The sequence below is a fragment of the Hippocampus zosterae genome, chromosome 14 (genome assembly GCF_025434085.1).
Source record: "Hippocampus zosterae strain Florida chromosome 14, ASM2543408v3, whole genome shotgun sequence".
Classification (NCBI taxonomy): Eukaryota; Metazoa; Chordata; class Actinopteri; order Syngnathiformes; family Syngnathidae; genus Hippocampus; species Hippocampus zosterae.
Genome location: NC_067464.1, coordinates 6,691,437 through 6,716,650, shown reverse-complemented (window position 1 = coordinate 6,716,650; position 25,214 = coordinate 6,691,437). Strand labels below are relative to the sequence as shown.

Here is a 25,214-nt window from a genome sequence, read left to right as displayed (position 1 = left end):
GCAGGGCTAAACAATTCAAAACTGTCAAAATTAACTCTTAGTTGGTGTATTTCTGCTTCTTACTAAATCAATATCGGAGACTTCAATGTCAAATCTAGAGGTGCAAAAAGTATTGGATGAATTGGCAACTCAATGATGATCATTATGATATACCGGTAATTATTTTTGATCATTGATTAGTCGTTTGGGTATTGTTTTTTAGTGTAAAATTGGACCAACGCTCAGAATTTCCGCTTCTCAAAAGTATCTGTGCTCCTGCAACGTAAACAGACTGATTATTGTTGCCTTGAATCCAAATATAATCTTTCCTTCACTGCCAGTTTAAAATAAAGTCCTTTTTTTTTAAGTTGACAAAATAATCGACAGATGAATCGATTACTCAAAGAATTGTTAGCTTCAGCCCAAATCAAATTGCAGCGTGAAGAACGGAAATCAAATCGAATGGTACGGTTCTTAACAACGCCCAGCCCCACAACACACTGTACACTCGGGGGACGCTAAAACGCTTGTATTGTCTTCACAGTGTGCCGCAAAATTTGATGACTCGCCGTAAAACGGATCACGATTGAGCTCCACAAGGTTAAAACCTGACCAAAGGCATGAGTGTGATGAAGGTCATCCTGATGCTCAGATTTCCTTCAAACTTCCCAACCTTCATTTTCCCCAACGGCAGGTTTTATTTGTGTTCACTCGTGCCCTTGATGAATACATCATTTAAAACGACCATTCTCCACAATTGTTAACACTAAGTAACATCTTATTCAATGAACACGTCGTTGACAGCATGAATCAGATCAGAGCATTAGCATCTCCTGTAGCAGACTCGGCTGAAGAACTTCCTGACCTTCACCGCGCGTCCTGCGCTACGCTGACGCCGTGACGCTTTACAGGTAACGATGGCCGAGTCGCAAACAAACATGACAATGCTTGCCGTCGACCCGCAAAAAAACCAGCTCATCGACTCTCACGACACGGATGCGGCCTTTGTTTTTGCCCAGCATGGACACAAAGCCAAACGAAACCAAAGACTCGCACCAGTGCGTCTATTCTGCCGTGATGGTCCGACCTACTTGTTCTGACTATAGCCTCTCTGTTTGGCTCATTATTCATATAACCAGCGGGGACTTAGCCAAGAGCTTTTTGCTTTTCTTCCAACAAAAGGGTAATTTCACACGAGTACACTTCAATCCATGTTAATCAAACTTACGGTTGTTTTTCCCCGTCGAGAATGAAACTCGGGTAATGGTTTCAAACAAAGTGACGCAATTTGGTTGTGGTGCGACAGCCATCCGACCTTGAAAACAGTCGACTCGCTTTCAGAGAATTTTCTAACAGCTTGAATCCACACACTAAACCTTCATCCTGTTCACATTTGGAGTATTTCAGAGAAGATAGCAACTGCTGTGAAAAGTTACCAAGTCAAGGCGGTAACGTTCACAAACCCAAACTTAATTGGATCGGAAAATGCAATCAATACATTTAAAGCTCCGAAAACATCCCCCCTGAACATTTTCATGCACCATGTAACCTGATAACCTGATAAACTGTCCACTGTAGTAACCGCTGTCCTTGAAAGGGTTAAATAACCCACATCTGCCCATCCATTGTTGCTTGCAGGCCTGTCTGGTTGTTTCTTATCTTGTGAGATTAGGGACATGAGATAGCCATACATCTTGTTAAGCGATAATATTGGGGGGAAAAAATTAGACTATAAAATAAAACAAGATTAGACTGACTGAATTTAATCTACCGTTACACTCGATCCTTCTTCCTGCATCAGAAAACCAGGATTGACCGTGTTCTTTGTGCCGTTTCGAAAGTCAGCCCTTCTCCATCTGTTCTTTTAATTGTGTGCACATTTTTTTTTCTTGCAGGGTCACAATGGCATTAATTGAAAAGAGCTGCCCGACAGGAAACTTTAGAAGAGGACAGCACTTCAGCTCTGACAAGGCCGTGTCCCGTCTGTTTGGTGTTCTCTGTGATCAGGCTCATCTTAAAGATGTAGATTTCCCTTTTGGACCAAGCACATCAAAATGCATTGGGGAAAAAGCCCCCCCCCCAAAAAAAAAGTCTAGGTTGAGGTTTATTTCATATTTGTATAGAAAGTACACTGGGTCCAACATTAAGCTTTAAGCTTTCAGACCCTGGCCAGAAAGTTAACTATATTGTACATACCCACACAGTTTAAACTTGGATCCGATGAAATATTCGCAAAGATACTGCTGCTTTGTGATCCAGTGTCAGAGATGTCGTCATGTGAAAATATGTAAAGTTTTCTGGTTGTGCAAAATCTTTGGGCTGCACTGCATCACATCGGGAGCCTCTTCTAATATTTCGGCTACCGAGAAGGACGAGAGATAAGATTAGAAACAGTTCTCCTTGTTATGCTGTGCGAACTATACAACCGCAAGCAGCAACAAATACATCAAAATGATTTTTATTTTGTCAGATGGACTGTGCAGGTGTACCGAATATTGTGTGCACCTGCAATGCTGATAAGTTTAAAGGGGGAGTTCACAGTGCGCTTTCGTCTGCTTCACTCTCCCCCACCAGCTCACGCATGCATCCCTCACGGACCCCCACAGTCAAGCCACCTGCCGAGAGCACAGGTTGCGCATTCTCTCTCGTCAACCGGCGCCTCATTACCGCATTAAGATGCACTAGCAGCACACCCCTTCCTCGCGCAACGTGGCGCGCACGTTGCGCGTAACCTTGTGGACCCATTGATAAAACATCACCGCGTCTGCATTCCACGCGCTCGCGACAGCCCCCACCCCCACCCCAAGATCGTACCTGCATTTTGTATGACGTAAACACCTCGACGTCTACCTCGCAGGCGATGATGGTCACCATCTCCAGCTTCATGTTTATCGATGGCATTCCCCTCGCGCGGGTGGGATTGCGTGAGAGAAAGACGATGAAGAAAAAATCGATTCGCTTGTGCGCCCCGCGCAAGCTTGCAGTCGACTGAAAAGTCCACGAGACTGACGGCGTGTGCGAATGGGTGCGCGGTGGACTGGAGGAGAGCAGCTGAGTGATGCTGCAGCACAGCCACAACTCTCACAGCCCCTCCTCACCCCCCCCCCCCCCCTCAGTGCCACATTGACGTCATCAGCACGCTCACGTTTACGCCACAAGTGAAGTGAGCCGCGCAAAGGAATACTGCAGAAAGAAAGCCACGGTCCGGTTTATTCCGATTTTTTTCCAATTACAGTCGTGCAAGTGGGGTTATAAAGAGACTGGATGAAAAAAAAAGATGGTTGTGTGCCACATGTGCTTCAGTGTTCACACTTGCATTCCCCTACACAAAAAGCAGCCAGGTTTTTAGCAGCCCCCACAAAACACTGCCATTTAAAAAAATGATACAGGTCTGCTTCATGTCACTTCAAAATAAAGTGAGAAAAGTTAAGCAGTGACAGTGTGATGTAGTTCTAACTGAAAATATATTGTGGTACATCGTTTTAATGATATAAAATAGTCTGTATGGTGATAGATTTTTCTTTCGTACTGCCCATCCATCAAATGTGAAATGGCAAAGTGCAATTTTTGTTTGCTGCCTCTTCCCCAAAATATGTCTTTGTAATATCTCAACCCATGACTTGGGAGCTGAATACCTGTCTGCTGTAGTACCAAGATAGACCTGTGGGAGGCAGCAAAGTGCCAAAAGGTATCCAAAGTGCTGGTTGGCTCAGTCCCACTTTATTCTTACCACATGCATACATAGTAAATCCTGGATAGGTTTAAACATTTACGATTGTCTGCCTCGACCATTTTATGAGCAGAGCTGGGAGGGAAAAAAAGACGTTTAACCCACCCAAAATCAATCAGAATAATCTTTTAGACAGCTGAACATCTTTGCTGTTTTCTGACTGGAAAGGAGCAAAAATTCTCAGATGATGCATGTGTGTACTGCACCTTGTATTTTAAGAAGAGACAGAATCATCATTCGTTTCGGATTCCTCTGTATGTCACAACATTTTCATAGAGAAAAACAAAGGATGTCCTATTCCTCAACACAGTTTGCTTGTTTGGGCGCTAAATGGAGCAGTGACCCAAAAGATGGAGCAGAAACATTGTGTGGCACTTGACACCCAAAGCGCATTTCCTCCACCTACAGTACTGAAATGGGACAGCACCTCAAGATTGAAGCAACATTACATAATGGTCAGCTGCTTGCTCCCAGGCTGGACGAGCTCAAGAACACATGGCCATGTCATGGCCGTGCAGGTAATGAGCACAATAAAACACGTCAATGGAAAATTAAATATGTAAATTTGACAAGCAGCGTTGTTGATTTGGGATTACGCGAGCTACAACATTGTCACTCACAAAGCAGCCAACGAGGCGCCTCTTTCCTTCATTACAAGGACACGCGGTGAGACACTTTCCACCGCAGCTCAGCACCAGTCATTACAAAAATCCCACAGACGCGCCGTTGCGTAATCACCAAGCATACCATGTCTTCTTTTTGTCACTCTCATCATCCCGATCGCTCGTTTCATAATAATTGCCTGGCTGAGTGAAGCAGCGAAGTCCTCAATAAGACATTAATATAAACGCTGCAGGTGCTGAGTCTATTTATGCCCTCGTGTGTCCATGCAGGGCAGGCGGAATAAGAGTGGACTGTGGAAGGACGAATGTGACATTTCTATACTGAAAAATAAAGAAAGAAATAAACATACCATTTTAAACTTTATGTTACTAATTACTTTATTTTAGCTCATTAAACATAATTCACTTCCATCCATTGTCCTCATTACGGGTGCGGGTGAGCTGAAGCCCATCCCAGCTGATTCTTGAGACTGATCGTTGCAGAGCATATCGTGTTGTCATACGTCGATAGTTGTTATATCACTTATTGTGGCTTCCCTGCATGTCAGTTTTTTTTTTATTATACCGAAGTGCTTTGAGATAAAATTTTAATTAGTTCCCGGAGCACACTCGAGACAAACAAACACTACAATACAGAGCGTATTTTCTATACATGTTTTGTAATGTCTTCAAATACAGTTGCAATGTTTTGCAAAGTGTGCTCTATTGATATTGATATTTTAAACAATTTTAAAAGTTCAAAATCAAGCCAAAAAAAAAAAAGAACGTGTTTTTATATGAACTGTATTTTGCTGATTTCACCGATTGCAGGTGGGTGTGGAACGTATCCCTCTGATAAATAGCTTGACAAGCCACACCCACTAGGAAAGTGCATCTGGATATAATACCAAAACCCTCTTCTGCGGGTGGGCCCGTTCCGAAACAAGATGTCTAAAATTACTTTTATGTATTTGGTGTGACGTATCGTATATCGTGCGCAACGCAACTGTTCAGCGGCAGGAATCCATCCTCATTCAAAATGGCACATGGGAGAGACAATACTTCGTGAACACAGAGTCATTAAAAAACCCCAGCCACTGACGACACGGTTGCTTTTCGCTGATTAGTTCATTTCGCTGTCGACTCCCTTCCAAACTCAATCACCGGTACATATACCGGTAGTTTAAGTGGGGGTTCACTGTAAACCTGTGGATTTTTTTTTTTTTTTTGTGAGATGACACTTGCCAATTGAAAACAGAGGGCATACAGTACGATACATTTAAACGTCATGGATTATCAAAATGCTGCAACCTGTTGTGTTTGTCACTGCCCAGAAGTGGGATGGATAGCTATGAATGATGAAGCATTTTTCCTTTCTGTGTGGCCTAATTTTTGCAAAACCCCAGGCCTACAAACCCCCTCCTCCCTACAGTCCAGTTCTGCTCATTCACAATTCTCACGATCTGACAGTCAGCAAGTGGAGAAAATTAAGATACTGCATATTTCAAGGCGAGCATGGAAAAATAAAAATAAAAACAAAGCAGTCTAAAAGACTAACTGATGAGAAATAATTTGTATGCCGTAGTGGAGCTCTTCAAATCAGGGTCGTGGATCACCACAAGAGTACATATGCTATGTGAGAGCAAGGTCAACTGTCTTTAGGCCTAGCGAACAAAAACCATAAACTCTGTGTGCTGTCCCCACATGTGGATTCTGAACACTCAGCCCCTCCTCAAAATAGATGTCTGACATCGCAAAAATGCACATCACATTAGTGCAGCGCGGGCGTCAATGTCATGCCACTCACAAGCTAGCCCGCATGTGTACGTACATCGACGCTCGCGTGCGCGCACCTAAACACAACCCCCTCAATGCCAAGTGGGCTGCCAAACGAGCTCCTGGTGTCAGCGCCAATGCAGCTGCTCTAATCTAGGCCAAGCTATTTATAAAGCAAGCAGCCACATTCAGGCGCAGGAAGCTGGAAGGCGAATAACGGGACGGAGTGAAACATCCACGTGGGGGAGAAAGACAGGGAAGGGATGAAAGGTGCGAGTAGTGGAGTGACGATAGAAAAGACTAGCAACACAAAGGTCCTGGAAGGTGCAAAACACGACTGAAGATACGGGTCCTCAAAGGGCAGACTCTGGTCTATAAGCGCCACATTATTTTTAGGTACATTTGAAATTTAACTTGCTCAACTATTTGAGGATTTGCAGTCGGCTGATTTTAACCTCGGCAAAAATTTGGAAGATTTACAGTAGTGCAACTTTTGGAGGTTTTTCAGTAGTCTTCTTCTAATCTGTGGAATTTTTGAGGCGAAAATTTAGGATTGTTTTATTTTAAACTGCGCATCTTTTGGATCATTTATGTTACCGGTCGTCTTATTTGAACACGGGCGAAATTTAAGCCATGGGCTTCCAAAAAGGTGGTGCCCAGCATGCGGGTTATTATCAATCGAACGCTAGAGGTAAAATGAGTCTGAGTAATTTGAGTATCACAATGAAAAATAAATACTGGAGGAGTTTTTTTGTTGTACGCAGCCGGAGCAACGCTTGTTCACGCTATGAATGACTCGTCTGTAACACATGATGAGGAAAACAACTTTAAAATAAAACTGAGCTTACCGATGGACATCAATACCCCTTTATGCTTTTATTTTGAAATTGGTGGCGTGGCAGCTGTCTTGACTCATCTTGGGGCCAGTTTATATTGCCTTCACAAAATGTTGCCACCAATATCATCCCGATCATGACCTATGACCTATGACCTATGACCGATCATGATCTAATGACCTTGACTTTGACATACAGCGTCTGCTGCCAGTGTTAGCTTAGCGCAGGTGTCAGCAACCTTTGTGAAACCGAGAGCTACTTCTTTCTTAATGCAAAGGGCTACCTGTTACACACAGAAATAACAAATCGGCTCAAACGATCTTTATGACTGTTACCATTATATGCTGTAATGAATAAATAATGATACGCTTTCATTGGAAGAACAAACAACTGATAAATATCAATATGCAAAACTGTTTCTAAAAATTTTTGTCAGTGTTTACATTTTTAAACAATCGCCTAGACCAAATTCCTCGAAAAACACCATATCTCATCACTTGTGAGCTATCTTTAGAACAGGCCCACAGGGCTACTCATATGATGCTTGGGGGCTAACTGGTGCCCATGGGCACCACACTGGTGACCCCGATGTAGTGTCGAGCATCTAGCCGCTAAGCTAGTACCCGATAAAGGGTGGCAAGAGCTCTTAGACTATTTTTCAAAGGCAATTTTTTTTCATGGGTGAAAATCACTCGACACACTTTTGCTGACTGGCGCACACAGTTGCAGTTCCTACTGATCGCTTTTTAAACAAATTAGTCAGTAAAATCCTTACTGTGTCTGATAATCAAGATGTGTCCGGAATACAAAGAATAATGATGACACATGACACTTAATGGACAATGCGTATTGAATTGTTTTGAAAAAAGAAAAAAAAGGAGAAAAAAAAAAGCCAACAACTTGATATTTCACACATGAGTGTCGTCTGGTTTTGGCCGACATCTCACATCTGGTAGGCCACAAGCAGCTCTTGAGGGTTTTGACCCAGTACAACAACAGCTTAAGGGCCGTCAGGATGAGCTGGCATCTTTGTGTGAACGAGACAGAGACAGGAGATAAGGAAGGGGGCCGCCATCACATGCCGTCGCGTCCGATGATTGCTTTGCTTAAAAAAAAAGTTTTTAAAACTTAGGACAAATGTTGGAAGCGTTCAGGCGAACTCGCCGAACCGCATTCATGCACCATGGCTAAGAAAGCCAGACATAATAACAAGAAAGCAGGAGGAAAAAATAAATAAATCAGGTCAGAAAAGGACCCGAAGCTGTCTGAGACGCTTCGCCGGTCAATTTCTGAGAGATGGATGTCATTTTGGAAAGGAGGCATAAAAAGATGCAAGAAAAAGGATTCCAGCTTGAGTGCTCCAGTTTTTCAAAATTGCACACTCCTCAATTTGGCGAACTCGAGTCGAACTCGAGGGGCGTTAAGCATGAATGAACACCAAGAGAGTGAGGGGAAATTACACTTATGGGTAAGGTGCACAACTGTTGGAATAAACAGAGGCCACAGGAAAGCAAATTATTTTGGAGCACCACACCGACTGGAGGAAAAAAAAAACGACAAGAGAATTATCGACAAGAACATTTTAACTAGCAAAATGTTTTATGTATGTTTTTTTTTGGTTACTTCAACCTTATTTTACAGACTAAACACTTATGCTCAACTTTTTGATTTTGTGGAATATACACCACATTCATACGGTCCGTACGGTGTACAAGTGGTTAGCACATCCGCCTCACAGTACAGAGGTCCAGGGTTCGAACATGGAAGACGTTTCACATATAACACTTTTAAGTAACATTGTGTCATTACTGACATGTAAAAATCCAAATGCATCTTTTTTTCTAATGGTCTTGCCACATATTTAACAAAAGATGGAGCTCATCCAAGACACGCCTTTATAGTCCGTTTAGGAAACACAATCCAATGCCCGAAACACATTTCACAAACTGATAAACTAAAAAATGAATCTCCACAAAACCTCTGGCATGCAAATCGTCTGCATGCCTTATGCAACTCCTAACTTGCTTTATTGCAATGTTCTATTCTTGAACACGCCCACAGACCGTGGCTTTTTTTAGAGCTGACTGAGCTGCGGAACAATCTTGATTTAAATAGAACTGCACACAGAGGCTTACGTGCCATTTCTGAGTAGTACACTTTTATAATCACCCGCCATGTTGCCAGTGAGAAACCGGGCAGGATGGGGGGGGGCTGAGCGTCATTTTTACTGAGGCGAGCGTGCACAAGACTGATCATAATCGCTGCGAGCGCAGACATCTTTTCCTTGACATTCTTAATCTGAATGTTGGATGCATGAATATTATGGGTTCTATTTTTGTGCCCAGTGCGAGTCGAGGACAGGGAGAACGTAAATCTGCGCAGGGGTGGGCTAGACCAAGTTTTGGTATTTTTGCAGACGAGTGGTCGTCGTCATTTTTGCGACTTTGTGGGCGTGATTTGCCAATTGAACCAACTCTTCCCATTCCCTTAAAAATCACTGCGCAAGAGGCCCACTGCGCTTGAAATGGCCACGGGTGGATTATGAAAGTAAAATCACGGATCACCGCTGTGAAGTGGGCAACTGGAGACCGGCTTCCACCCCAATCGTTCGTGCCCCTGTGCGAAAAGATGACATTTTCTTTACATTGTCATTTTCCTACAGAGGTCGGTCAAGAAGCAAAATGAAGCGCCCCCACCTCCCATCCCTCTTGCGCAAATTGATATGAGGCCGCAGCAGGAGTAGGGGCCAGCGGTACTCACTCACTCCGCAGCGGATCACATCTGACCTTCAGCCCGGGGCGTACCACGCTCCGTCACGTACATTGCTGTCCAACCCACCCCTTTGCACCCTCATAGAACCAACACTGCAACACCACCAGCTCCTGTCCCCAGGGCCAACAGAACAATATAGACTGCAGTCTGACAGATGCAAATATATTGCCCACGACACCGATACATGCCCAGATAACACACGAAAGAGCCTCTTGTCACCTTAATTACGCCAAATGCCAGGAATGATTGTAAAAAATAAAGAAAGAAAAAATTAATAATAATAATTGTGTGACTTCCACCCTCCCCTGACCGGAACCCTATCGAGAACCTTTGGAACGTCTAAAATCAAAAGATCGATGAGGGTAGGAGGTCGTTCCCATCCAAACAGCAGCTCTGGGACGCATTCTGCAAAGACGTTCACGAAACTTGTCAAAAACTCACAAGTTCAACAGATGTGAGAATTGTGATGCCAATGCAGTCAGTCACAGTTCTGCCAAGCGGAAGAACCTTGGCGCCTACTGTTTACCAACATTGTGAAAAGAACTATTACGCGGGCATAAACAATGAATCGCAATATGACGAGAAAACACTGTACTGTATTTATGAGGTGCTCGGCTTCTCTGGTGTGTTGCACATTTCCTTTCGCATAAGAACATCTTGAGCTTTATGGTTATCTCGCCAGTATGGACTCAAAGTAATTGTGCTTGATTGCACAAGGGAGATTGAAGAGCTCTTCAATTGATATCAGCAGCAGCAGCAGCTTTGCCTTGCACTGATTAGCCCTCATGTTAGCTGACTGACCACCGTCAGGGACAAAGTGACAATATAATGGCCGAGCTGACCTTTCCCTCTAACATCAATTTGTCCCTCTACTTTGCGCAAACACACGTCCATCATACAATGTGCCGTACATGTTCTCGAATAGTGGTGCGGAGAACGAGGACTTTTATCCATCTATCCGTTCTCTGTACCACTTAATAAAAAAAATGCTGCCAAAAAATTTAAAATGTTCATAAATTGTAAATTTACATTTGGTGCTGTTCTGAAGCTCATCATTTTTTTTGGAGGGGGGGTATCGTATCGTAAGTATCGTATTACTTTAACCAGTTAGTATTTATATCCTACTCCAGTGTCATTTTTATATCATATTTTATTCATTCATTCATTCATTCATCTTCCGAGCCGCTTGATCCTCACTAGGGTCGCGGGGGGTGCTGGAGCCTATCCCAGCTGTCTTCGGGCAGCAGGCGGGGGACACCCTGAATTGGTTGCCAGCCAATCACAGGGCACACAGAGACGAACAACCATCCACGCTCACACTCACACCTAGGGACAATTTAGAGTGTTCAATCAGCCTGCCACGCATGTTTTTGGAATGTGGGAGGAAACCGGAGCACCCGGAGAAAACCCACGCAGGCCCGGGGAGAACATGCAAACTCCACGCAGGGAGGCCGGAGCTGGGATCGAACCCGGTACCTCCGCACTGTGAAGCCGACGTGCTAACCACTGGACTACCGGGCCGCCTATCATATTTTAATAATTGATAATTAATTGATCATTTTTAATCACTTTTATCTGCATAATGATGCAGATAAAAGTGAAAGCAAAAAGGTCCTCTCCGGTTACACAGAAGAAAGAGACTTGCTTTTACTGCCAGCCAAAACCATCTTACCAGTATGGCTGTTTACCTCTGTCCTTCTCATGTCTCTGGAAAAACACAGCGTGTGCTGACAAAAACAGTCTGTCCTCCGATACAAGCGCACGGGAAGGAGTTTTCGGTGCTGGGAGAGAGCCAAGAGCCCAGAGACAAACAAAAAATGTTTGTTAACTTGTCCCTCAATGTTATGCTTGTTTGTTAGTTGGGACACCTTTTTACTTGATGTCTGTCATTGCGCTGTAAGTGGTCAGTTTACAAAATTTATGAACAAAAAAAAAAACCCCAAACTGTGTCGATAATGTAAAAGTTGGATAAAGCGGGGGTTGATTCATCATGCGTGGAGAGTAAGGCATGAGGACGATGTCATAAAAAGGGGACTGTTGTCGTGTTCCCGGCTTGGATGCTACACAGCGCTAACCTGAGATCCCGCGCATCAAAATAACGATCTTTAGATAATGGAAGGTTACACTGTACGGTAGTGCCATGTTGGGAATGTTCAGAACCAAAATACAATTCTGGCATGTGATGTCTTCACTCAGAGGAATTGTCGAGGAAGCGAACAAGCCATTCCCAGGAACATAATTATTGGCTCTGTGAAAAGAAATTGTTTTTAATTCCGAGCCCCAATTATGATGGTGGTTCTTTGGGAGATTAGTAATTTTTTTGTGGAAAAAGTTGGGGAACCAACAATTTAGTCTTCAATGAATAGAAAACGCACATTTTCGCAATGTGGGAAGAAGACGGAGAACCAATTCAAAAGTGAATTTTGCACAATGCCCCCTTTAAATGGTTTGTTTTGGAAAATGTCATGGTGGCTGGCATTAGATGCTCCCATGGGTCCATATGGGGGTTCCCCAGCCCGGCTGCAAAAGGACCACAACATGCTGTCTTTGTGTGTTGTGTGCTTGTAGAATCAATTGGCGCCTCTGCAAGCAAAAAAAAAAAAAAAATAGCCTCTAAAGAATAACCATTTTGTGCCATGATTTCCCTTCCCTTTCCAAACCATCGCGTCCTCATTCTAAAAAGTTGAAACAAATGTCAAAATGTCTATTTATAGCACGCCTCGCTTAATTGAACCGCACCTAGGAGAGAAATCTATTGACACGCTCCGACTGAATAGTGCGAGGGTGGCATTTCCACTTAAAAAGAGGCAGTTGGAATTGTAATGAGGCAGGGAAAAAGGGGAGGCAAAACGGCAGACTCACAAAACAAGAGTGATTGGTTTAAAGGGATTTTTCTTTTCCCCATAAATATGGAAAGATGGCATCAAAGAAAGCGCGCGGAGGAGAGTTGCTAAAGTGCGATCAGAGAGAAAGACTTATACGGAGAAGCATTGAACCGAGTGGTTGCTTAAGTCGAGAGATGTAAAGCATGTTGGCCGGGAGGACTTGACGGGACAGCATAATTGGATTAAAGGGGCAGAAAATTAAAAGGCCGTTTTTTTTTAATTCACCTCTAAGCAAGCATGGTGCAGTAATTCAAATATACTGGTGTTTAAATAAAAAAGTATTTCCACAACCATAAGACACACATAAAAAAAAAGTCTTAAATCTGTCTAAAAATGGACAGGGCACCTAATAATGCGGGTCGTCGCCTTGTGCATGCACCAAGTTCCAAAATCTGTTGCGCGACTCTGATGAGGGGTCTGCACGACAGACCGATGTTGTGCCGACACGTTGCTCAGACAGAGGAAAGGCAGACGTAACTGAGGACAGCATGCAGATGCAAAAGGCACTTCCGCAGTAGGTGCCAGTACGCGCAATGTGCAAAACGACATCCCGAACATGGCGCCTACGTAAGCTATCACTTACGCGTAGGACCGTGGGAATCGAGGCGCCGCCAGATCAACTAATCCATAGTGCTTGGTGCTTTTGTTTTTTTGAAATGGCGCCATCTATCTATCCGGGCAAGGACGCCCCCCCCGCCTACTGCCCGAAGACAGCTGGGATAGGCTCCAGCATGCCCGCAACCCTTGTGAGGATAAGCGGATTTGAAAACGGTTCTAAGGATGGATGTCACTGTGGAGTTAACACTTTAGCTGCACAGTAGGCTAAAGTCTTACAAGACTTGCTATTATTTTACCAGGAAACCTGCTGAAAAACGATTTCTGCAATTTCAGGGACACTGAACTAAAGAGGTGATGCTGCATCACATTCTGGTCTGATCTATAGTACGGCGAATAGGGACCAAGCCATGTCGCAAATAGCAAAAATCCACAAATAACATACAAGAGACTAACCACAAGATAGCATCAAAGAACTTAAAATGGGAAGGACCATAAAGTACCAACACATGCATCAAGAATTCACACAAATGAAACAACATGTTACAGAAAAAATCATGCGGTTAAAGAGCTGAAGTACTCAACACACACACAAACACACACACACACAAAACCCCCCAATAAATTTATCCAGAACTTCACTACTACTCTTGTAGAAATCAGTTGACTCACCCTGTCCATGTCGTCCTCAAACACCATCTCGTGGACGCCGCACGCGAAGAGCGCGGTCGGCAGGTCGCTCAGGTCCATCATCTCCTCGCCGACGCCGTCCGGTTCGTTCTCCCCAAACACCATGTCCTCTTCCTCCTCCTCCTCCTCCTCATCCTCCTCCGGGTCACTGCTGTAGGCCTCAGAGCCGTTGCTCCACGCCTTGGAGCTCTCTCGCAACATGATGAGCCTTGTTTGTGGGTGGGTCACAAGCAGGAAGATTTGGCACTGTGGAGGAGAGTGGAGGGTTTTAAAGAATTCTCCTTTCATGAGGAAGAAGCTTCAATTTTCGATACTTCAATACTCGAGCTTGTCCCAGCTGATTTTGAAGGAGAGGCAGGGAACAAACAGTATACCGGTGTTTTTCAAACCCTATGCCGCAGCACACCATTATCAGGTGTGGCGTGGGATAGTATCCAATATGTATGCCTGTACGGTCTATCGCCTTTATTCAACTACATGAAAACACGGAGAAACAAGCAACATGCGTAAGAAAAACCGCAAAGGTATACGAGAGAGCCTTGAAAACAAGCTACTACGTCGCTGAATGTGTAGCCAAAACAAAAAATTTCCAGCGGCAGAGCAATTTATACTTCGCGCCTGCAAAGCTATTGTAAATGAGACGTTCAGATCCGAAGCGGCTCAGGAAATAGCCTAACAGCTGTAAAAACTAAAAACATCGAAAGAATGAGAGCTGTGGAGGAAGAGCTTCGTGTGTCTTTCATCGATTGATGGCAGGATATCAGATTTGTTTTCATCCAAAATATTTATCACACCTAGTGGGAATTAATATGAAAGATTACAAAATATTTGATTGATGTTGATTTGATTCCTATTCAATGTGTAATAATACAGCGTTATTTATCAATGTTTAAAACACGCTTCTAATAACAAAGTAACACTTAATTGATAAAATAAGTTGTTTTCACATTTTCAGCTAGTGGTGTGCAGGGGGATTTTTTTTTTTCAATGAAAGAAATGTGCCTTGGCTAAAAAAGATAGCTGAAAGTACACAGTAGATTAGTAGGCCAGGTTTTTAATGACATAGAAAAATGAGACCAGGATATATAATTTTAAAAATTGTTACACCATTATGTGACATATAATATGAGATAATAATTAGAGATTTGGAATCGGAATGAAAAGAAGCAGCAGGTTGCTGCAACCTGTACTCCCTAAACAAGCGCTGAGCAAACAGCGACATCTAGTGGCATAATTAAAAAACAGCACCCACTTTCGAGGCATAACAGCCTCACGCGTTTGATTGAAATACGGTTAGGGAGATAGTATATTCAAACATTCAACCATTAGAATGTGTATTTTGTATAAAACACAGCACAAGTTATTTTCATCCAAGGACACAGAAAAGACCTAATATTACGTAAGGACCTCCATTCAAACACCGACTACATTCGGTTCAGTCAATCGGCAATCAACGCACACAAACAGCAAAAGCACGCAATATCGTCTTGCTTCGTGACTGTGGCAAATGCTGGTTGTAGCATAACTCACCCAACTACCGTTCGTGAAGATAAATCATTTCAAGAGGGACCGAACCGCAGAATTTGAGTAGACCAACGTAACGTGACGCCACTTATCTTTCTCAAAAAAATATCAAATTTACTGTCAAATGCGATATTTGTTGTGATGGGGATTAGTGCGGCGCAACCAAACCCCAGCGCAATAGAGAACTGGACCAATGAGACGGTGGCGGAGATTGAAGGTGGCCAATCAAAACGTAGACATGGAAATGAGGCCCGCCCTTTAGACGTTAACGAGCAACCGGTGGCTCTTCTCGCTCGTTAAGCGAAAATTGTTATATGTTGTGAATAAAATATTTTCTGGAATATTAATTCAAATATGAATGCACCATTCGCCCCGATGTGTTCGTCTTTCAATGTTAAACGTGAATTCTTAGAAATCATTAACAGTATTTGATTTATATTAAGTTCAATGGGATAAGGGAAAAAAGCAGTGAAGAGGAAAATCAGAAGTTGTAGTTTGAATGCTGTAATGAACAATTTTCCGTCGCATCACACAAGCAATAATCTTTTTTTTATTTTATTATGTATCAAGCCCTCAGTGTTTATTATCACATATAAAAATGGAACGCTTTTTTATGATTAAAGATGCTACACACACACACACACGCTCCCCAGAGACCCAACTAGCTCTACAAAATATAAAAATAATTCGTCCTTAATATTTCCTTTTTTTGGAGAGAGGGGAAAAACAGCACACAAAACAGCACACGTCGTACGTGCCAAAAGTCAAAACATGAGCATCTTGTATTTATTTTTGGATTTCAACTTAAGTACAAACCTGAGTTATCGGGTCAATTGAACTCCATAAATCAAAACTTTTCTGATCTTTGAGGCAAAAGGAGAAATTTGCCTTAGTACAATATAGACATGGACGGTTTTTTGTTTTTATCCAGTGTAGCGCTACTCCCTTTTAAGGCACAATAAATCAATAAATACAATAAATTAAAGCATTTGCTGGGACCCGAATGAAAAAAAAAGTAATAATACAACCCCCAAAACAGGAGGTAAAATTGGAGTGAAGGGACACATCTTAAAAGGCAGATCACTTCCAGAACTCCTGAATTTAAAGTGATCATTAGCAAGGCTCCAGCAGTCTGCTGAGATCACCAAGGACACAGAAATTGCCATCAAACAGTATGAACTCTTCTCGTGTATTTCCAATACTACAGGTGGTCAGTTTCAAGGCATATGTCACATTTACACATGTACCGTTTAAAAATCCAGCACCTGTAAAAGTTGTTTTGCTGGTCCTGAGCATGATTGTACCTTGTATGTCAAGCTTCCTTTTAGGGCATCCTTGCAGTTGTATAGGCAGACACACATACAGGGAAGCTCCAAAGTCAAAATGTTCCCATTCCTTTATTTATTAATTTTTAAACCTCAAAAGGTTCCCCCACTTCTTGGTTAATGTGAAGCCAATTCAGAGATTTGTTTCTAAATACATCATACACGTTTGACGATAATCGCTCAAAACATGTGCAGGGTTGTTCACGAAACTATTACCGTATGTATTTCCACTTACAGGGACTGTAGGGATTTTAAATGTGAAAAGCCATCTAGTTCGAATAATGTTTTTAGTTTTGAATGAAGCAATCCACTTCACCTTAATGGAAACTTTTCCCCCCATCACTGAATGGTTTCTATTTGACTTTGGAGGTTCCGCCAACCTACAGATGTCAACGCTTGTAACTAATCTTGCTTCCTGTCAGGAGGTCCATTCGATGCCCTCGTGGGTCTGAAGCTGGTGGTGGGTTGCTCCGTGTTGACGGCCTGATGGGAAGAAGTGGTTCCGTCGTTGTTGACCAGAGCGCCATAAGAGAAAGTACCTGTGAAGTCAGCCGGGACCTCCGGACCCTTGCTGTGAATGATCGATACACCTGATCGTGGATGACACACCAGATTCAGAATTAGCCATTCCAATGCCATTGTTATGTTTGGTTCATGTACATGCACTTTTTACACACCGTTACTCATATTCATGGTGACATAGGGCTCAAAGTTCTTGTTCTTCTTCTTGATTTTGGTGATGAGGAAGACACCCAGATAGCATGCGGCAGTTCTATATCAGGCAGAGAGAAACCAGGTCAAAACAGTCCACCTGATTGCGAATGGTGGGCTGCAGGAAATTATGTGTTCAATACAAATAAGTGTATCTTTGTTTAGCCATCCATAGAGTCTACTGATGTTTAGTGATAGGCAGAGCAATGAAATGCTCTTCCACAAGATAGCAGAAGGTACCATTAACCACCTTTATCGACCTGCTGCCATTCATACAACAGAATAAGGGCTTTGTCTTCAACCAAACACGCCCCCATTTCACACTGAGTGCGCAAAGTCAGAGTAAATTGGCATGAGATCATAAGTATATTAGGATAATAATAATAATAATAATAAAACATTTTATTTGTGGGCGCCTTTCTAGTAACTCAAGGACACCTTACAACAAGCAGTTAAAATCACGAGTACAATGTTAAAAACAACATCAAATAAGATAAGAAGAAATACAACAAAAATAAATAAATAAATAGAATAATGGCTTTATGGTCCGAGTGAATAGGCTTGTCGAAACAGATGTGTTTTGAGGCTGGATTTGAAATGTGTTAATGAGTCTGAATTACGAAGGTCAGCTGGGAGTGAGTTCCAAAGCTGGGGAGCAGAGCGACTGAAGGCTCTATTTCCCATGGTGACGAGGCGAGCAGGGGGGACAGAGAGGACAGAGGAGGAGGAACGAAGAGAGCGGACAGGCGTAGGAATATGGATGAGGTCAGAGGGGTATGGAGGGGCTAGGTTATGAATGGATTTGAATGTGAGGAGCAGGATTTTATATTGAATGCGGTGTAAAACGGGGAGCCAGTGGAGATGTTGGAGGACAGGTGTAATATGGTTTATGTATGGTGTGAGTGTGATAATGCGGGCGGCTGAATTTTGGACCAGCTGAAGCTTATGGAGGGTTTTTTGAGGGAGACCAAACAGAAGGGAATTACAGTAATCGAGTCGCGAGGTGACGAGGGTGTGAACAAGTATAGCAGTGGACTGAGGAGTGAGAGAAGAGCGGAGCCGGTGGATGTTTCGAAGATGATAATATGCATTTAATGCAACATTTTCAGTCATTTTACTTGATGGTGTGCTAATAAGAGTTTTCGAATGTGAAATATGTGCCTCGGCTCCCCCCAAAAAATGTGATCAATAAGAAATAGCATGGTTGTCAATATGCCACTGGATTTCTGGAGGATTTTCTCAAGCTGAAAGTGAGTGCTGTTGCTTTACCCAGTGGACATATTAAAAAATTGGAAAAAAAGAAATTCAATCAAAACAAAGTCGTACAACGTGATCTCCCTTGAGATTGCGAAGGTACTAAAATGTTTTGCGCATCAAAAGATGAGATGCAACACTGATGTACTTCATACTGTATGTGGTGAGTTGTTTTCCATGATTGACTCACCCCAATAAGAACATGCAGATGTGAAGGATGTCTTCATGATTGAATTCCAAGTAAAACACAGCTCCTAAAAACAGTCCTGAGATAATCACTTGTTCTTTCGAGCCAACAGGGGATTTCTATTCAATTTGGACTTTCGACATTGTCATTCTGAAAGCATTTCGAAGCACTTTGACTCAAGGGCAAGAGCAAATCCACTTAGGCCTCTGGGTGAACAAACAGAGCTTTTTGCCAAACCTGCTTTCTCACGCCCCTGCCTAAGAGTCAACAAAATAATATCTAAGCAATACCAACGTCCCATGACTCACCTGCCAAGACTGCCAAGCTGGTGGACAAGATGTAGTTCATGCTGGCGATATGGCACGAATCGTACAGCTTGGAGGCTTGGGAGAGAAAACTGCCCTCCCAAAAATACCCAAACATCACTACAGAACTTAAGTTACCATATCTCCATTCTCTATTTAATCCAGCAGTGATATTGTTTAATAGAATTCAAATCATAAAGCTCTATTTCATTTTCCACAAACGCCAAACAGTTGCCACTCACCTGGCTTGAAAAACGATTGTCGACACCATGCACACAAACATGACAGTGAAGATTGGATAGTCAAGCTGCATGGAGCCCTCGAGGCTCAATATCAACATGTGGGACACGGCCTTCACTGAGATGACCGTGACTGAACCTGAGCACGACACACACAAACACACATTTCAAATATTAGCGCGAGGAACTACACTGTTCTCCAATGATAGGAGCTGAACTTGTTTTGGTTTACCCAGCAAAGCAACCAGCAGCAGGATGATGATGAGGTAGTTTGCATTTTTCTGTTTGTAGAAGTATAAAAGCAGGCAGAACATGATGATCTCCAAGACCTGCCCAAAAATAAATAAATACATGCCATTAATTCTCTCTCTCTCTCTCTCTCTCCCTCTCTTCCGTCCTTCCTTCCTCCGTCCACCCACATCCACAGTTGTGTTGGAAATGACTGCCGACATGAGTGACCCACATATGAACACTCATGTGAAACTTCAATGCATCGAGAGTGAACTTACCAGATATAAGAGAACGGGCCATCCAACGAGGAGTCTCACTACGACTTCCGCTGTCAGCTTTTCATGCGTGTTTGGCCCAAAAGCCACAAAGAGGTATGCACCTCCGACAACTAGGATGGCACCAAGGAAGGACAGCCCGTGGCGCTCTGGAAGCAAGACACATTGCGCCATTTTGTTAAAATATGATACAATATGTATTTATTTATTTGGTACCTCTATGCAGCATCTGCCAAGTAAAGTCAAATGTATTTATATGGCCCTTAATCACAAAAAGTCTCAAACTACTGAGGCTTTGTAGAGATAAAATTTTAAATAAAATAGGCAATTGTATTAAATTGTCTTGTTTATTTTTGAGAATGATGATTCTGATAACACCGAATCATTAAAAAAATGTAAATGAAAAAAAAACAAGGGAAAAAAAGTGCAACAAAAGCAGAATTTCCTGTTGGGTAGCGGCGGTTTGGATTTGGCATATTTTACCGGGCTTTCCAGGGGTATCAAATATATTGACAAAAAAAAAAAAAAAGAACATAAAATGTACAGCAGCTGTTTGCTTTTGGTGCAAAATTGTGAATAGTTGCAAACAAAACGCCGACTTGTTCCACTTACTTGCAAAGTCTTTTGGCTTTGATTTCTCATGCATGAAAATAAAACCCAAAATGTAGCTTGCTGAAAGACAAAAGGCATAGGACAATACATGAACATCATACTTTCTGCAGGTTCCCCATCATTTTAAAATGATATTTTGATCCCGCTGACAAAGAAGGAACACTCACTCAGGATGGAGACGGCATTGAGGGGTACTACGAGGCTGAGAGGGGCGAAGGCGTATGACACGAAGTTAGCTGCTTCGCCGAGAATGGCCAGAAAAAAGCCAAACCACCAGGTTTTTGTGTGGTAGAAGATGCGTGGGTCCTTAGCTCCCACGACGGTCACATGACCATATTTCTGTCAGGAAAGAAAAAACACAGAACATTCAGATGTGGTAAGAAAAAAAGAAGAAAAATCGAACGACAGAAGGACAGACTCACAGTTCACATATTTGCATACTTTTATTTTGTTTTTTTACTTATACTGCGTTATTCGCTAAAAACTTCATAAGATAGAGCTATTCAATATTTGCTATAACAGCTGAACAGATAGACAGCTGGAGAGACAGGTTGCCATCTAGGTAAGAGATTATATAGCAGAAAACCCCACTGTACCTGAATATTTAAGGAGATGCTGACAAGCACGTTTCCAAAAATGCCAAGCAAAGTCCCGATAAGGTTATTCTAGAAAGACAAATATATACACAGTAAATTACAATGGTTTAAGATCCTCAGTGGTCCTGACAACGTCAAAAAAGACCGCACAAAAATGTTTGCACGTTAACTATCAGTGTTGCAAAGTTGTGAATTTATTCTCAGTTTAGATACATAGTGTATATATTTGAAACGACGTGAATAGAAATACATACTGTGTACGAGTCTTCATCCGCTCTGCTCAGATCCATCATTTTAGCCTTCGATAGCAATTCCGCATTTAGAAAAGAACAGTTACACTACAAGATATTTCATGCTGTCACTTGTTTTCTTCCTTCGAAAACTAGTATTTATTAAAGGGCGTATTTGTCATTTCATTTGGCTTAAGGCGCACTTTACCGAATTGGAGCAGGTGACTTCCGGGTTTGAAAGACCAGTTTGGCGACCATTTCGGGCTACGTCAAATGACGCTTGGTTACGTGACAGGTGGGTTAAAAAAGAGCAAATAAAAAAAACAAATAAAAAAAAGTCGACTTGTGCTTTTGGGTGGTATTACTTTCGGTTACTGTAAATATTTATGTGTTTTCCTACTTGTACAAATAACAATAGAGTCGGACTGTTCCACATAAAGCCAAACGGTGGTGGTATTGAGCTAAAAATGAGTTGAAAAGATTACAGATTGAGTGACGATTAAGCAAAATAGTCCCGACACACGGCAATTAGAAGGTTCAACAGCGTGACAACGGACCCAGTCACGTTTTTTAAGTAGATGCATAGTTTACTTTAAAATATCTGCATTCAGATGATTGTATTTTGGGCAACCACGTGATGAAATAAAATACAAAGTACATTTTTTCAATATAAAAACACGCACACATCTATCTCGAGAGAGATACTGCAAACGCACGCACGCACACACACGCACAAAACCCACAGTGTTACCTGGAAAGTTTCATGAGCGCCAATACAAGATCTGCATCTTGTAATAATGATAATATCATGTGCTAATAGCACTCGTACTGGCTGAGAGATGCTGATTGTAATGTGAACATTATTGTGGTTGTCCTCTACAATGAGTACGACCATTTTTGTTTGCATATTTTGGTTGCCCTATTTGGCTGCAGAATTGCAGAAACGGCAATAGCACTCCAAACAACAACCGCAAGAATTAGAATATTACTAAATGATTTTTCTCCATAAGTCTTTCATAACGTTATCCTTTCTACAGTATATCTGCCACACGTATTCATAGAGCATTAAATACTGTTGGGCTAAAATTTAACACCTTTGACCACAATTTTTAAAAAAAGTTTTTCTTTCCCCCTGGAATTTAATGACTTTTTTGGGAAAAAGTCACGAGAACTGTCTCTGTTTCTCTTACTTTTGCCCATAATGGTCTTTGAAATTTCATGGGGAACCGTAAAACAGTAAAATAAGCTCAACAGCGTGAGAATATTAATTAATGTTTCATCCTCTGCAGTATTTATTCACGTCAGGCAGGCTATTAATACTTTTTACCAACATCCGTAGTTCTTAATTTGATACACCCATATCAAGAATGGGGCCGAATTCACACATTTCCCCTCCGTTCCCATTGAAACACAACTATGTCAGTTAGGAATCATAATTGGTTTTCTTTTGTGTTCCAAAATGGGACCCGCACCACAGTTGCAGCAAATGGCGATGCCCTTTAAATGTTCCTTCTAAACATTAACGGCATTACCGTGTGGCTTCATACCAAGAATTAAACGCAACCGCTTTTCAGTGCGACAAAGGCGTGTCCCTCATGTCCTCACTGCGTGAAGTCATCCTTGCTTATAGTGGACAGACCTGTTCCGCACCACGCATGAGTTCCTGAGCATTTCTGCAAAATCCACTGAGGGCCATAAATACATACATATCTGAAAGAAAATCTATGATGCAAATGTGTATTGCTATATAGTATGAGCAATGGTAGGGTAAATAATTGTTTTTATCCATCCATCCATTTTCCGAACCGCTTAATCCTCACTAGGGTCGCGGGGGGTGCTGGAGCCTATCCCAGCCGTCTTCGGGCAGTAGGCAGGGGACACCCTGAATCAGTTGCCAGCCAATCGCAGGGCACACAGAGACGAACAACCATCCACGCTCACATTCACACCTAGGGACAATTTAGAGCATCCAATCAGCCTGCCATGCATGTTTTTGGAATGTGGGAGGAAACCGGAGCACCCGGAGAAAACCCACGCAGGCCCGGGGAGAACATGCAAACTCCACACAGGGAGGCCGGAGCTGGAATCGAACCCGGTACCTCCGTACTGTGAAGCCGACGTGCTAACCACTGGACTACCGGGTGTTATTCGGCCCATTAATTTTTAATATCTAACGCTGGGCTAGATATCTCAAATCTGCATATTGAGAGATAAACATAAAATAAAGACATTTTAACATTTATAACACACGTACATACTATTATTCAAGTGATTCATTCTTTGTTGGTTTTGCTGTTGATTTTTCTATTCTGGGTGGATATTTGGACTTACAAATTCAAATTCTTGTACTACATTATTTTCCAGGATTAGGAATTTGTAAAATAAATGGCGTTTTTGTATTTACTTACATTCGCATTTCAAAAAGTATTTTTTTCAACTAAATGATAATTTAAAAAAAATTAAGTTGCATTTTTTTTAGTAGGCGGCACCAGTCACCCTCAAATAGTTTTTTTTCTTCTTAACTTTGGGGATATTTTAATTTAATCATAATAGTTTCTTGTTAAAATGTGATTACATTTTATTTAACGGGGAAAAATAATTCATTCTGCTCGAAATTCTCTTGGGAATATATTCCTCCATGCACTTACCAAAATACAGTAGATATAAAAAGTCCACACAGCCCCTCTTCAAATGCCAGATTTATGTGATCAGAATAAATATATAAATAAATAAATAGTTCCACCATTAATATGTCCTAAACCTATAAAACACAATTGAAAAATAAATTCAATCTTTTCGACAGGGCAGGCAAAAAAAAAAAAAACGGGAAAAATATGGTTGCGTAAGTGCGCGCCCCCACTTAATACGCTGGATATGTCTGTGTTCAATATGAACCATTTGCATTTTAACTTATTTTAAATGGGAGTCAGTACACAGATGTCACCATTTAAAGTGACTCAGCCCAAACAAAGTTCAGATGTTCAAGTAGAAGCCTGAAGGTTTTGTGCTGCCATGACCAAGGCCCAAGGTCCAGTTGAAGAAAAACAGCCCATCAGCATCATGCTGCCACCGCCGTTTCACCGTAGGATTAGTGTTCTTTTGGTGCATACCTTTTTGAATACCTTTGTTTCATCGTACCATCACACATTTTTCCACGTTTGCAAAACTGCATGGTTCCGGACAAAGGGCTTCATGACTAAAAGGGCCTTTAAAAAAAAGCAGTTTTTTTTCGCTCTGTCTGCGTTGAGCAAGGCTCTATATTGGGCCCTCTAATCTTTTTTCAGCCACGGCATTCTGTAATTTACGTTTCTCGCCATACCCACCTCGTTTTCGCCCAATGATGCATGCTAAAAGGCGAGCGACGCATGGGTCGCGACACTTTTATTTCTGTGTGGCATGTTTCCTGCCGTGCGTGGGCCACCATCCGCCATCTCCCGAGGAATGCGTGAACGTTAGCGGCAAGCGTGGCAGCCCAACTTAATAACCGCCAGTCCTGTTCTACAAAGCAAACGGACCAGCATCCCTTTGTAATGACTGAAGAATGTGCGTACGTTAGCCGGAGACACAGATTGAAGGGTATCAGCCATGCATGTGTGTGTGTGTGTGTGTGTGTAGGTGTGTGTGCGTGTGCGTGTGTGTGGTGTCGTGCTAATAGGAAGTTAAATCCCCGGCCCAGCCAAGTTGTTGGTGGAAAAGCAGGCTTTTTGGAAAATCTATGGGCATGTATGGACTCGTCGGGAGCACTTTTGGCAATGACTGCTAATGTTAATGACAAAACGCCTTTAAAAATGCCGGATGGTGCGTTTGAATGGGACTTGCCGTTGTCATTTTCACACTCATGTGCATATGCTAGCGCTTATATTGCGTGTGTATGCTTGACCTGTTTGGCTCGAAGATGGC

The 25,214-nt window shown here is 42.3% G+C and overlaps 3 protein-coding genes across 6 annotated transcripts in view; 1 reads left to right on the top strand and 2 right to left on the bottom strand.

The window, feature by feature from the left end:
- cldn23l (claudin 23-like) overlaps positions 1-25,214 on the top strand; it is a 96,169-nt gene that overhangs the window by 34,594 nt on the left and 36,361 nt on the right. The gene's annotated exons all lie outside the window — the stretch shown is intronic.
- The window catches only part of rcan3 (regulator of calcineurin 3), a 68,207-nt gene that overhangs the window by 16,897 nt on the left and 26,096 nt on the right, over positions 1-25,214 (bottom strand). Inside the window, exons 1-2 of one of the 3 annotated variants that reach the window (XM_052086332.1) lie at positions 15,356-15,534; positions 13,808-14,071 (exon numbers count right to left, since the gene is read on the bottom strand). In XM_052086332.1, coding sequence (XP_051942292.1) covers positions 13,808-14,026 — 219 coding nt within the window. In that variant the 5' untranslated portion in view covers positions 14,027-14,071; positions 15,356-15,534. Of the gene's footprint in view, positions 1-2,793; positions 3,061-13,807; positions 14,072-15,355; positions 15,535-25,214 lie in introns of those variants that run through there. The other 2 variants (XM_052086331.1, XM_052086333.1) reach the window with 2 other exon arrangements.
- The window catches only part of nipal3 (NIPA like domain containing 3), a 35,209-nt gene continuing 26,095 nt past the window's right edge, over positions 16,101-25,214 (bottom strand). The window contains exons 1-11 of one of the 2 annotated variants that reach the window (XM_052086316.1): positions 21,339-21,612; positions 21,085-21,153; positions 20,656-20,827; positions 20,489-20,548; positions 19,880-20,025; positions 19,603-19,699; positions 19,374-19,509; positions 19,135-19,223; positions 18,830-18,893; positions 17,352-17,446; positions 16,101-17,264 (exon numbers count right to left, since the gene is read on the bottom strand). In XM_052086316.1, the coding sequence (XP_051942276.1) occupies positions 17,077-17,264; positions 17,352-17,446; positions 18,830-18,893; positions 19,135-19,223; positions 19,374-19,509; positions 19,603-19,699; positions 19,880-20,025; positions 20,489-20,548; positions 20,656-20,827; positions 21,085-21,153; positions 21,339-21,377 (1,155 nt within the window). In that variant the 5' untranslated portion in view covers positions 21,378-21,612 and the 3' untranslated portion in view covers positions 16,101-17,076. Of the gene's footprint in view, positions 17,265-17,351; positions 17,447-18,829; positions 18,894-19,134; positions 19,224-19,373; positions 19,510-19,602; positions 19,700-19,879; positions 20,026-20,488; positions 20,549-20,655; positions 20,828-21,084; positions 21,154-21,338; positions 21,613-25,214 lie in introns of those variants that run through there. The other variant, XM_052086317.1, reaches the window with a different exon arrangement.